The sequence below is a fragment of the Daucus carota genome, chromosome 7 (genome assembly GCF_001625215.2).
Source record: "Daucus carota subsp. sativus chromosome 7, DH1 v3.0, whole genome shotgun sequence".
Lineage (NCBI taxonomy): Eukaryota > Viridiplantae > Streptophyta > Magnoliopsida > Apiales > Apiaceae > Daucus > Daucus carota.
Genome location: NC_030387.2, coordinates 1,983,707 through 1,996,240, shown reverse-complemented (window position 1 = coordinate 1,996,240; position 12,534 = coordinate 1,983,707). Strand labels below are relative to the sequence as shown.

Here is a 12,534-nt window from a genome sequence, read left to right as displayed (position 1 = left end):
TAGACTAATACTTGCATTATTGGGTGAAAGCTACATTCCAAATTCATTTCTTCAAGTGCCCCTTGATAGCAAATGCCTCTGTCATTTCTGCCAAATAGTTTTACGAGATTAGGTCTAATTCAATTAGAAGCAGGCTTCCGAAAAATAAGATCACAGTCAATTTGATAGCTTATCTACTACTCTTTCAAAGTTTTTAGGATTTTTCCACCAAGACGACTCCAATATACTCCCTCCGTCCCAAAATAGTTGTCACATTTGGTTTTGTACCGGTCAAATTGACTAAAGTTTGACTAAAATTTATTAATATTTTATCAATTGACAAAAAAAAAAAATATGTCACCGAAAATAACTTTTAATCTGCTTTAAGATGTAAGTTTCAATTTTTTAAAATAATGAATGATATAATTTTTGGTCAAAACTTAGTCAATTTGACCAACAAAAATAGAAATGTGACAACTATTTTGGGACGAAGGGAGTATTCGGAAAGAAAGTCGTCCTCCGCTAAGGACTAGCCTTGAAGCTAACTACTTGACTCCTGATTCAAGCAGGGGCGGAACCAAAATTTCGAATCCACCGGCGTGGGTGAAAGACACAGAGTATACAGGTTGCGAAGAAGGAGAACAAAGCAAGCCACTAGGTCAGACAACAGAGAGGCAAGGTGTTTGCCGTTCGCGCTATGCTGCAATATCCTATATGCTAATATAGATTTAGGTTTAAATTATTTTTGCTACCTGGGTTAAAACTCAAATGAGCCAACAAATGTATATAAAAAATTTGACAAAAATTTTGAATGGACTGCCCACCCCAGCCATGCACTAGTTCCGCCGGCTCAAGTACATCACGAATTCGGCATTACTCTTCATCCGCAATATCACCTTCTTTAACAAGAAGTTTTTGTTTTAAATGTTTTTTTTTCTTGAATAAATTTTGTTTTAAATGTTAATAATAATGTTGGGTTAGGTAAATTTTCTAAATTTACAGTTTTTAGAGTTGGGTTGTTTTTGGTTGGGACTTTTGTGGTTCAGACAATTTTTGCTGTTTTGTTATTCGGCTCGGGTCAAAATGGGCCGTCATAGCAAATGCCTTGCCATTTCTACCAAATAGTTTTACGAGATCAGGTCTAATTCAATTAGAAGTAGGCTTCTGAAAAATAAGATCACAGTCAACGTGGTAGCTTATCTACTACTCTTCCAAAGTCTTCAGGATTTTTCCACCAAGACGATTCTAATATATTCGGAAGGAAAGTCGTCCTCCGCTGAGGACTAGCCTTGTACATCACGAATTCGGCATTAATCCTAACTATCAGAGCTAATTCTACGTTCATCCGCAATATCACCTCCTTTAATAAGAAGGTTCCGTAAAAATAGAAAAACTACCTCCGACCCAAGATTCTCAGAACCCGACCCAATTCTTCTTAAACCGCCCTTTCCGAGTGCTTAGAAAATTCTCATTGACCCACTACCCCATGACACATTACCTGACCCTTTAATTGAGGAAACATTGAAAAAATTTGATGAATCTAGAGGTGGCAATCGTTTCGTTTCGTATACTTTCGTTTTGTGTATTTTTGTGTTTGGTGTACTCGAAGGTGAATCTCGTATCCGCCCGTTATTGATTTCGTGTACCTAATTTGAAACCCGTATCCGATCTGAAACGTGTCGTGTATTTTTCGTGTACTTTTCGTATATATTATATACAAACATATTAATATAATTTTAATCAAAAAATAGTTTAAATATATATTTTCCTGTATAATTTTACTAAATATGAATAATATATTTATACTTACATACAATTCTCTACAAATTTGTTAATGTATCTCTAATATATATTTACATATACATATAAATATATGTGTATTTTACACAATTATATATATAATATATTATAACATATATAATAAAAATTATGTACAAATATTTCGTGTATTTTGTGTACCCAAAATGAAAACCAATATCCGACACGAAATCTATCGTGTAATTTCGTGTTCGTGTACTTTCGTGTATCAAAAACCAAAACCCATATCATTTTTTTCGTGTCGTTTGGTTTCGTGTTAGCGTGTTACGTGTCAAATTGTCAGGCCGAGATAAATCACATGAGGTTTCTATTTTAGATTATAATAATAATGTTGGGTTAGGTAAATTTTCGAAATTTACAGTTCTTAGAGTTGGGTTGTTTTTGGTTGGGGCTTTTGTGGTTCAGACAATTTTTGCTGTTTTGTTATTCGGGTCGGGTCAAAATGGGATAGTGGATAGTGAGGATGAAAGTAGGGTTTTGGGGTTGAATGGTAATGGGGTTGGGAAGTCCAGGGTTTTGGTTAGTGGGGGTGGGGTAGTTTATGTTGATGAAGTTGAAATGCGGAAGAAAGTTGGGGAGATTCAAGTGATGGCTAGGGATGTGAGGGAGAAGGAGAGGAGGGAAGGGAAGAATGGGAATAATGGTCATTTGAAGGGTGATGATGTTGGTGTTGACGTAACTCGAATCGAGAAGGAGGTTATTAGGCGGTTAGGGAGGCGGGGGAAGGGTGTAAAGAAACTGTCGATGAGGAATGATGATGGTGGTAAGGATGGTTTAGTTGCTGAGGATGTTAATGAAGGGTTGATAGTAAAGAAGGCAGAATCTGAGAGTTCATTCGGTAGTACTATTGACGAGGCAAAAGGTTTTAGGAGTTTGGATGATGGTGCGGTTGATAACAGTAGTGCAGTTCTTCGCAGTGAAGCTCAGGAAAAGACACGGGATGACGGTGATGGTATGGAGTTATTAGATAGTGTCCGGACGGTAGAACAGCCAAATGCTGATGTGGTAAGGAATGATATGGTTAATTCAGGGGAAGAGGATGTGAGTAACACAACTGAAGTTACTAGGAAGAAGTCAAGTAAAGGGAAGGAAAGAGTACAACTTGGCAAAGCTGAACCATTGAATGGTAATTTCTTAAAGAATCTGAATGACTTCATATTTTTTTAACATTAGTATTGGAATTATGTTTCATTAATTCATTTGATCGTGCTCATTATGAATCATATTTTAATACGCCCTGGAACATAATTACTATTCTTAGGGAGTGCAATTGCAAACATGAGCTTTCCAGTAAAATAAGCACTCTGTAAATGAGGGAGGGGCATTATATATATGCAAAAAGCATGGTAGTAATTATGCATGCCACTAAACACTAGCTCTACTCTCTCAGTATATCATGATGCAACACATGTTATGTTTCTCGCAAAAAAGTTGTGTGATGCAGAATTAAGCTAGATAGAAAAGAATAAGAAGAGATATTTAGGTGATTCATCACAGAGGATTTACTAGGGGCGAGGTGATTTAAGAAGAAGAACCACTGCCCCTAGGATTTCTCCACCATAGGATTTATGTCGCTACCCAGAAGAAAATATTTCAATTCAAAAATTCTACCTCTATATAATTAAACTCTAAATTGCAGTTAACTTTATTCCCACATAGCGACATAAAATATATGCAAAATAAAATTTTGATTCTTTGTTCTGGGTTGTGTGTCATTGTAGATGTTATAATTATGCAAAATTCACCATTATAGATTTATATACACCCTTTATAACTGACTATATATGGGGAGGAAATAGTAGTATAACAATAAAATACAAATAAATCCATCTGCAATGCAATAGCAACAGTCTTTAAATGCAAAGCATAGTTTGTCATGTTTAAGTTTTATTAACACATTGAAGCTTATATCTTGTCTCAAAAAATGTGAAGAAATTTTTTTATAGGTGTCCACTTATAGGCGAAATTCCTATCATCAGGCTCCAATTTAATTGCTGACCTCGATCTCCAAGGACCTCTGAATGGGCCTGCCCTTTTTTTTTAAAAAAAATTGATTCAACAGAAGCTATAGGTGGTTTAGATCAAAGTGTTGGTCGATCTGTTAGGCATTTATTATAGGTTAGATACTTAGATTCTTGTTCAGTAAAAAGGATAGTATTGTGAGCTTTCTAGAGATTTGACAGTTTTGAGGCAGCATTTGGTGTGTGTGTGTGTGTGTGTGTGAGAGAGAGAGAGAGAATATTTTATAAAAGCATAATAAAGTTTTGAATCTAGAAGCAGCACTTAAAAAAGAGTTGCCATCTCAACTAGCCATGGAGAGTTACATGCACAGTAAACCATACCTCACCAATTTAATGACTTAATTGAAGAATTTGCTTGGCTTATATTGATGTATTTATCGGTAATTTTGCTTCAAAGTGTTCATATGAGTTGAGAGTTTGAGATAAACTGGTCAAATGATGTTGAATTTTATTTCCAGGGACTACAGATATTTAGGAGCTCTACCGGGCGAAGTACTCTTCTTCCCCTCGCTCCCTTAAAATTGCATTCTCTTGTCTACACCAAATGACCGAAGCAGTGTGATATAATATCTGGACCATAGTAAAGAGAGTACCTGAATGTACCCGGAAATTGACACTCATATTTCTCTCCTGCCTTGAAAAACCTTTTAAGCTCTGAATACACAAGTTCACCATTGTTTGTGTAATCAATGTATGAATCTATATACTTCCAAATTATATTGATATGGTGATTCACAGGATGTGTCTCATGAAATTTCTTCAGGCAAAGCTGTAAAGTTGGATGAATCACATAAGCTAAATGGAGCAAGTTCTCAAAGGTCAACATGGTGGTTGAACCTTCCTTATGTTCTAGTATGTACATAAAACTCATTATAATATAATTTGTAGATTATTAGATAGTAAATCAACTTTTTAAATGCTGGAGGAGCATTGGTAATGCAGTGAGCTTTGTGTCTGTTGTCAAGATCATGAGTTGCATATACTGGTATATACTTATATTGGATTATGCCACTTGGCAGCTTTCGTCCTCTTGGTCATGTATCAATTGGCATAGAATCTCATAGCTCTTTTTTGATTTATTCTGGGATTATATTATTTTTGAATGATGAAGCAACCGATGTAGTGTGGACTTCTAAAACTTCTTTCAGATTACTTTGAGATGACATGTGTATTACATTGTTGTACATAATTTGTAACTTTTGGTTAAAACAAGATTTGGAATGCAAATAATAATCTTTTAACAGTGAAAATGATTTGAATAAATTTGGCACTTCACTCTAAGGTTGCAGTTAGACTTTTTGCCTTTTTGGTCATGTCAGGCTATCAGCTAATTATATATGAGTGCTGTCATGCTTTTCATATCTTATGGGCCACATATTGTTTCAGGCTGTGGTCATGCGTACAGGTGGCGATGACCAGGAAGCAAATGGACTATACAGGATAAAAAGCACTTCTCACAGCTTGGATGACTCATCTCATGTTGTTGCTTTCGAAGATCGTGGTGATGCAACCAACTTCTGCAATCCTTTTACGAAGATCTGGACAACTTCAGTTCAGATATAATTCCCATCCCAATAGAAGTGAGAATCTTTATATTTCTCCACCTTATCTGTTGTATATTTAACATGACGGTAATGGACAGATGGTGAAAGATAAGAATTGACTTACTAACAGAGTGCGGGGAATCACCATTAAGTAAATTAGTAAAGGATATCCTTGTGTGATTATTTGGGTCAAAATTCCAAATTGAGATGTTTAGTACTTCATTGTAGATATGTGCTTTTTAACCCTTGCCCAACTTCTTTCATTGATAACAAGACAGAGTAGAGTATGCCATTTCCTGTATATTTCAGGACCTTGATGAGGCAGTAAAGTCACATTGGATGGAGGTAGTTGTCGTGAAGAAGGGGCAACTTCAGCTTTATGCTGGCCAGCCACTTTCTGATGTCGAGACGACCTTGCGCTCCCTGGTTGAACGAAGCTAATCTGCATCATCATGACTGGAAAGAGCAGACACCATTTGTTACTTAAGTTTTATAGCTCTTCCTAGCAGCATGTGAAATGGATTGCAGGAGATTTTTGGGGGCTAATTACGGTTACAGTTTTGCCGCCATCTGTGAAGTGTGAGCTTAGCATGTCTATGTGTACCCATATCATGATATGTATTATGTAGTATGTTTTTTTTCCCTTCCTATATTTTTGTAGAACTTCTGTCGAAGCATAATTCAGCGAAATATTTGGAATTTTCAAGTATAATTCCCCGTGATTAAAGCCAAATTTAGCCTTTTCTTTTTCGAGAACTGTAGGCCAGAATATCTTATCTTTCATAGACCATAGTGACCTTTTTTAAATAGCATAGATAACGTAGGAGTACCATTTTATTTATTATTTTAAACATATTTAATCCATAATTCAGTATTTTATGTCTTAATTCTTAACTTGATATTTTAGACAAAATTACAATTTTATTATTAAAAAAAACACAATTCCATAACTATCAAAATATGGTCAATATGCTTAACTTAGAATTAGCTATTTTTTTATTTGTTAGTAAGTAGTTATTTATAATAAATTCTTATGTATTTGTTTGGACAAATTTATATACATCTATAATTTTTTTTAAAATATAAATTTGTAATATAAAAACAAAATTATATGTTTTTTGGATTTTAATATTTGGATTTTAATGGATTTGATTTTGATTTTGTGCGGTTTTTGATAAAAGGTCGCAGCACTGATATAGATTCTTTAAGATATAAGTATAATTCTTCAAAATCTCATGAATTTTGGTGGGAATTTAAAAATTTTAAAATACACTAAGCAATGTAATAAAATCTCACATTTTTCAAAATCCAAAAAAAATCCTTCAGCATTGGAATATTATCAGATTTTAGTGGATTCTTAACAATCTCAATTGAATGTCATCGGATTTTTAACCGTTATTTGAAAACCTGGTTAAATACTACTTAGATTTTGTAGCATAACTTAAGATCTCAATTAAATATCTCAGGATTTTAATTAATTTTAAACAATTTTAATTGAATACCTTCAGATTTCATAAATGAACAAAATTTTTAAAATCTCAATCGAATAAGCTCTTTAAATTAAATATTTTTCAATATCACATTTTGACGCTGTAAATTTTTCACCATCATGTATTTCCTAGGTTATGGATTTATGAGTTTTTCTGTTCAATTATTAAGTTTTATAGTTTAGATATCAGAAGTATTCACACACATATATATATATGGATTATATTATAAATATTTTTGAAAAATTAAATTTTTTAGTGTATATATTATATTTCAACATAATTAATCAAGGTTTATGTAGACCTGACAAAAAATATATATAATAGAATAAATATAGAGATGATGTTTATAAAGTACATCATTAGAGTAAAATAATTTTTTAAATTTTCTATAGTTTAGGTAATTATATTTTATTTATATTTTGGGAATTAAAACAGAGAAACTAATGGGATAGGTTCTGATATATATCAAAAAATATATTTGAATTAAATCATGTTTGTAAATGATATTTGTATGTTTGTTTCCAAGAAGCTGAAGATGTTTGGCTTCTCTTGATCTGTTTAAATTAGCTGAAACACTCTTTCTCTACCTTAAGTTTGTACTTCTTTTCAAAACACATTATTATACTAACATTTTTTAAGTTTGCCCAAACTGTGTCCATCCCATCCTTTAAGTTTTTTGAACAACATTTTTAATTTTTAATAAAAATTTAAATATATGAAGGAAAATAATTAAAGGAAAGTAAATAGGAATGCGTGTTCTCACGTGTAACATAACAGTAATAATAATTTTCAAAGGGGAGCTTGTGAGTTGAAATATTAGGCAACACAAACACACTCCTGAACCCAATTACACAATAGAAAGCGCTATCAAGAACCCTGATAATGGGAAGGCGGAGTCGATTTGTTTATGAAGACGAGGACGACGATGATGATAGGTATATTCTTGCTTTCAGTTACATATTTATTTGTTTGTTTACTCGAACGCTTTTAATTTTTGTAGTCTAGGGTTTTCAATATATGTTTATTGGTTTTCCCGCTTTGTTTCCAGGAGGATGCAGTGTTGTGGTAACCGCGAGAAGAACTTATGTATTGAGGTATGCTTGAAATTCTATTACCCAATTAACGAGAATGCGAATTAGGTTAAGCAACCCAAAATGTATCACAATTTCACTTTCTATTTCTGTTTACTGGGTTCATCTTTACACTATCAAAATGTATAAGAGGTCTTTTCGGAGTATATACAAGTTGTTGTGGTAACCGCGAGAAGAACTTATGTATTGAGGCATGCTTGTGATTTTATCACCCGATTAATGAGATTGAGAATAAGATTAAGCAACCCAAAATGCATTACAATTTCACTTTTTATTTCTATTTGTGGGGTTCATATTTACATTATCCAAAATGTACAAGAGGGATTTTCTGAGAATGTATAAGTTGTTACTAAGTAGAAAAGGGTTTTTTTTTTTTTTTTTTTATTTTAATTTTGCAACTTTTTGTGGTATGCATCTCCAACAGCCTCTTACTTGATTCCTAAGAGCATCTCCAAGGGGCTCTCTAAATGAGCTCTTAACTTTAAATTTAAAGAGCAAAGTAAAAATTAGAGCTCCAATGGGCTCGTAAAAGCTCTTTAAAAATTTAAGAGCTCATCATCTCTCCTCTCTTTTAAAGAGAATGTAAGAGCTCTTAATTTCTTTTTCATGAATATAATATTGATTTCCCTCCAACTTTACCTCCAACAATTCTCTCTTTTTACTTTTCTCTCTCATTTATATGAATAAAATATGAATAAGGAGCAAGTATAAGAGGAAGATTGGAGTTGAAATCTTTTTTAATGTCTTAACTCACTAGGAGTCAAATATTATATTATATTTTGAAGAGTGATTTAAGAGCACCATTGGAGATGCTCTAAATATAATATAAAATATTAGACTCCTAGTAAGTTGATATAGATTTAAGAGTCTCAACTCCAACAATATTCTTTATAATTGCTCTTAAGTTAATATTTTATTCTTGTTTGGACTTGTATATGACACAAACTCAAATGCAATTGGAGGGAATGGGTATTTTATTATAAAAAATAAGTTAAGAGCTATGTAGTGGCTCTTAACTTTGAGGAGAGAGGAGAGAGAAACAAGAGGCTCTTAGTGATATGAAGAGCTACTAAGAGTCTCTTGGAGCAAAAATTTCTTTCTCCTTCCTCAAATTACAATTTAAGAGCTCATTTAAGAGTCTCTTAGAGATGCTCTTACTGTATTTATTTACTTGCCATGTGTGTGCATCAAAGTAGTCAGAAATTCACGTGTTTTTCTATTTTTATTTTCTGATTTTATCATGTATATGTTGTTGACTGTATATCTTCGCTTGTTTTTGGTTTGTGATGGTCAATCGAAGGACTGGAGTTCTTTTCCATCAAAAGAGTTGTGTCCCATCCGGAATATCATTGAGAATGATGATGCTGATGCTTTTGATTCATTTCTGAGGAAGTCAAAGATCGTGTATCATAATGATGACGAGATGTTGAAATATTCTAGTTTTGAAATGTGCCCCTATGGTATTCTTGGTAAGATGTGTCATCATCGTGCCGTCAAATGTGCAACAAAGTTGCTTTCTCCCAGACGCAAGCTGGGTTCGCTAATGAAGCTTAACATTGTAAATTGTTACGGAAGTTACCCCCTCCATGATGCATCCCTTTCCTTGTCTCCTAGTATGATCCGGTTATTTCTTAACCGTGGAGCTGATCCTAATGTTCGATCCGTGGATGCTGCACGTATTTCTCCAATGGAGTTTGCTGTTGAAAGTTTAAGGTACGTACGACACCCTGATGTCTGAAAATATACATGCTCTTGTTTGATACAAGTTTTCTTGTTTTAAATCCCCACCCTTCTTATGCAGCTGCGATACAAATCTGATTAACTGGAGTCCAAAGAAATCTGTTTACAAGTTATTCATCACACTGTGCCTCCCTCAAATGGTTCAGTTCTATATACTTTAAAATCTTATGTGGTTTTTAGTTGGGCTTGTATAGTTAATGCAACATGTTTCCCCTGCTGCAGAGAGAGGCACTCGAGACTATTGACTTGCTTGTTGGGGTCTCAGATTCCACTACCGTCATATCCGATACAATCTTCAGTGCTGTTAAAAGGGGACAAGTTGTTCCGGTGGCTATTCTATTGCTATTGGCCCGAGACAGAGTTATGCAGAGCTTTTACCAATGTAATAAGGTCACTAGTGGACGCAACTTGCAGTTTCCTGAAGCCATCTTGAATGAGCTTGGGATGCTAATTAATCAGGAGTATGCTTTAGTTGGCAGCAAAGAGCACGCGAAGATTTTACAGTTGTGTCGGGGGAAAAAAGAGTTAATGATATACTGTCTTCAAATGATTGAAATCGTTAACAGGGTTGGGCCTGCTTTGAAATCTTATTTAGAATATCGGATATCTGATGTGAGTTTTGTGTTATACTATTTTTCTCCCTCTTGAAATATGACAATTAGTTTGGTTCCTTTGCCGTAATAAAAATAGTAGTCAATGATAGTAAATCGTTTTGTAGTATGTGTACCTCATTCTAATTTAAGAGAATGTTTGTATATGCAGGTGACAAATGAACAGGTTTCCTCGGATGTTGCAGAGTTGCTTGAAGGAGCTGGATTCGGCTTGAGCACCAATGATCGCGATATAAGCGATATAATGAGGTGAGTCTTGTGATGATTTTGTTGTTGTTAAATACGATGTAAGTGCTTAACACTCACTATTATGTAATCTCGTTAAATAATCTTGACAGTTCACCCAAGCCTGACCTGATGCCTTTCGACTCTACGCTTAAGCAACAAGAATATGGTTATATTCTTACTTAAAAACATATGCTATAATGTTAAATATTGATTTTCATTTGTTAAGAACTTAATAATAAATTGTTATTTTTTAGATGAAGAAGAGGATCGCCAAGGAATTTTCTTCAAGCCATGTCGTGAACAACTCTGTAGATGTAATATGAGAAGTGTAAGAAAATAGATGAATAGTACATATCTTATTCATCTCACTATATTATTCCGAGGTGTTTTTTGACTCCTACCATGTTTTTGCTTTGGGTTTTTATAGCCATCATGCATCACTAGCAATATGTTTCAGAGGATAGTGGGCCCAAGCTTCTTATACAATCAGCATCGTGGATTTTCGTCCCGTGTTGGTCCATCTATTCATCAACCTCTTTGGACAATCCCTCGGAGCGATGTCTGCTTCTTACCACGTTCATGCAATGTTTGTGTTTTTCCCTATAATAAAGCTTTATGTTCATGGTCTGTGTTTGTTCATTACCAATTCTCTGATGAATAGATGGTTGTGCAATTTATTACTGATTTTCATCATTGATTTATCTTTTCCATGAACTTAATTTATCACTTTTTAGTTCTTCTCTATGATATTAATTGTGCCTAGGTAGAGGGTAGGATTATTGCACATCCACCAATTATTGCACTCTAGGTCTATTGTCTGTGTGGGCATTTTTCAAACATTGTCCACGAAAACTCCCTCCGGTATAACAATACACACAGTATTTGAACTTATATAAAACATGATTGCCCAATTTTTATCATCGGCCATTGGCATGTTTACCTGAAATTAAGTTTTCAAGACCAAAACATGACTTCCGAACATTTGGAAAAGTAAATTTATTAGGCATCGGATTTCAATCCATCATCTCTTAGGTCCACTGGTGCTCTCCTATTCCTTTGTCTCCCTTGTAGATTCTCATCTAACTCCTGAAAAAAATAAGCGAAAATCTGTTGGTCAAGTTTTGTGTAAATATAAGTTTAAGCAGAAGAATGGTATAAACCTGAAATAGATCGCTATGTGATGACCACCCCTTATCCCTTCAAAACGCCATGTAATCAGTAGCAGGATGTTATACATGGGAGGGGAAACGAATAATTTAACGGTACGTGGCTGCTACCTGGTGCATTGAATGGTATCTTTTGATTAGTTTTTCTTTTTCTCTTGAAGTTCAAATAAAGAAATTCAAATTACTACAGCCCTCATCTTTTGGCAATACATTATTGTCAGTATAGGCATGTTTAAATATTATTATAGTGCAGTGCAATGTGGACTTGCTTGGTTTAATAAATATGTGCAATGTGGTTAAATGCAAATTTGAACCTTATTTTCTATTTTTCGATGGAACAAGAAAGTTTGTATTCAGTTTTGTAGCTTTTGGTTCTATATGTAAGTTGTCTTTCTTCTTCCAGGCTTTAGAAGAGAAAGGACCTAAAAAACAAGCCGAGGAGAAATGTTTAACTCCAAGATTGAGTTTGCCTTGTTGTCTTGCAGCTGCTTTTCTTTCTCATTCCCTCAGCGAGGTGTTTGAGCATCTGGATGTCAAAAAGATATCATTCACTATTTTTTCTGCTGTCAAGAAAGGGAAGGCATAGATGGTTCGTATAACCTCCAAGCTCTATATGTGTTCCATGTATTTTGATCAAGTCGTGGAGTAGCTCTATATGTGTTCCATGTATTTTGATCAAGTCGTGGAGTAAGACTCGATGAATTGAATTCTATTGTGAAGACATCTAAGCTGTAGACTGCTTGTGGTTTTACAACAACGTTGTTATTTATTTGAGGAAAATCTGTTTAACACGTGCAAAGTTGATCGTCCAAAATAAGTTAGTACTGCCTTAACAAAGATTTCTAC

At 34.2% G+C, this 12,534-nt stretch overlaps 2 protein-coding genes across 3 annotated transcripts; both read left to right on the top strand.

Annotated features, from left to right (window-relative positions):
* The first annotated feature begins 1,997 nt into the window (after positions 1–1,997).
* Positions 1,998–6,074, top strand: LOC108193763 (uncharacterized). The gene is made up of 3 exons (XM_017360578.2): positions 1,998–2,923; positions 4,582–4,670; positions 5,205–6,074. Exons 1-3 carry the CDS (start codon positions 2,356–2,358, stop codon positions 5,379–5,381), a joined length of 834 nt encoding a protein of 277 aa, XP_017216067.1. The 5' UTR covers positions 1,998–2,355; the 3' UTR covers positions 5,382–6,074.
* Positions 6,075–7,613: 1,539 nt separating this feature from the next.
* LOC108195856 (uncharacterized) lies at positions 7,614–12,487 on the top strand. Of its 2 annotated transcripts, none has more exons than XM_017362852.2 (10): positions 7,614–7,787; positions 7,901–7,946; positions 9,244–9,656; positions 9,745–9,823; positions 9,906–10,295; positions 10,446–10,543; positions 10,633–10,688; positions 10,777–10,850; positions 10,950–11,108; positions 12,092–12,487. In XM_017362852.2, the coding sequence occupies exons 1-10, from the start codon at positions 7,735–7,737 to the stop codon at positions 12,272–12,274; spliced, it is 1,551 nt and encodes a 516-aa protein (XP_017218341.1). In that variant the 5' UTR covers positions 7,614–7,734; the 3' UTR covers positions 12,275–12,487. The 2 variants fall into 2 exon arrangements, with proteins under 2 accessions (XP_017218341.1, XP_063937281.1); XM_064081211.1 differs by having other exon boundaries at positions 7,631–7,787; positions 12,174–12,487.
* Positions 12,488–12,534: the final 47 nt, after the last annotated feature.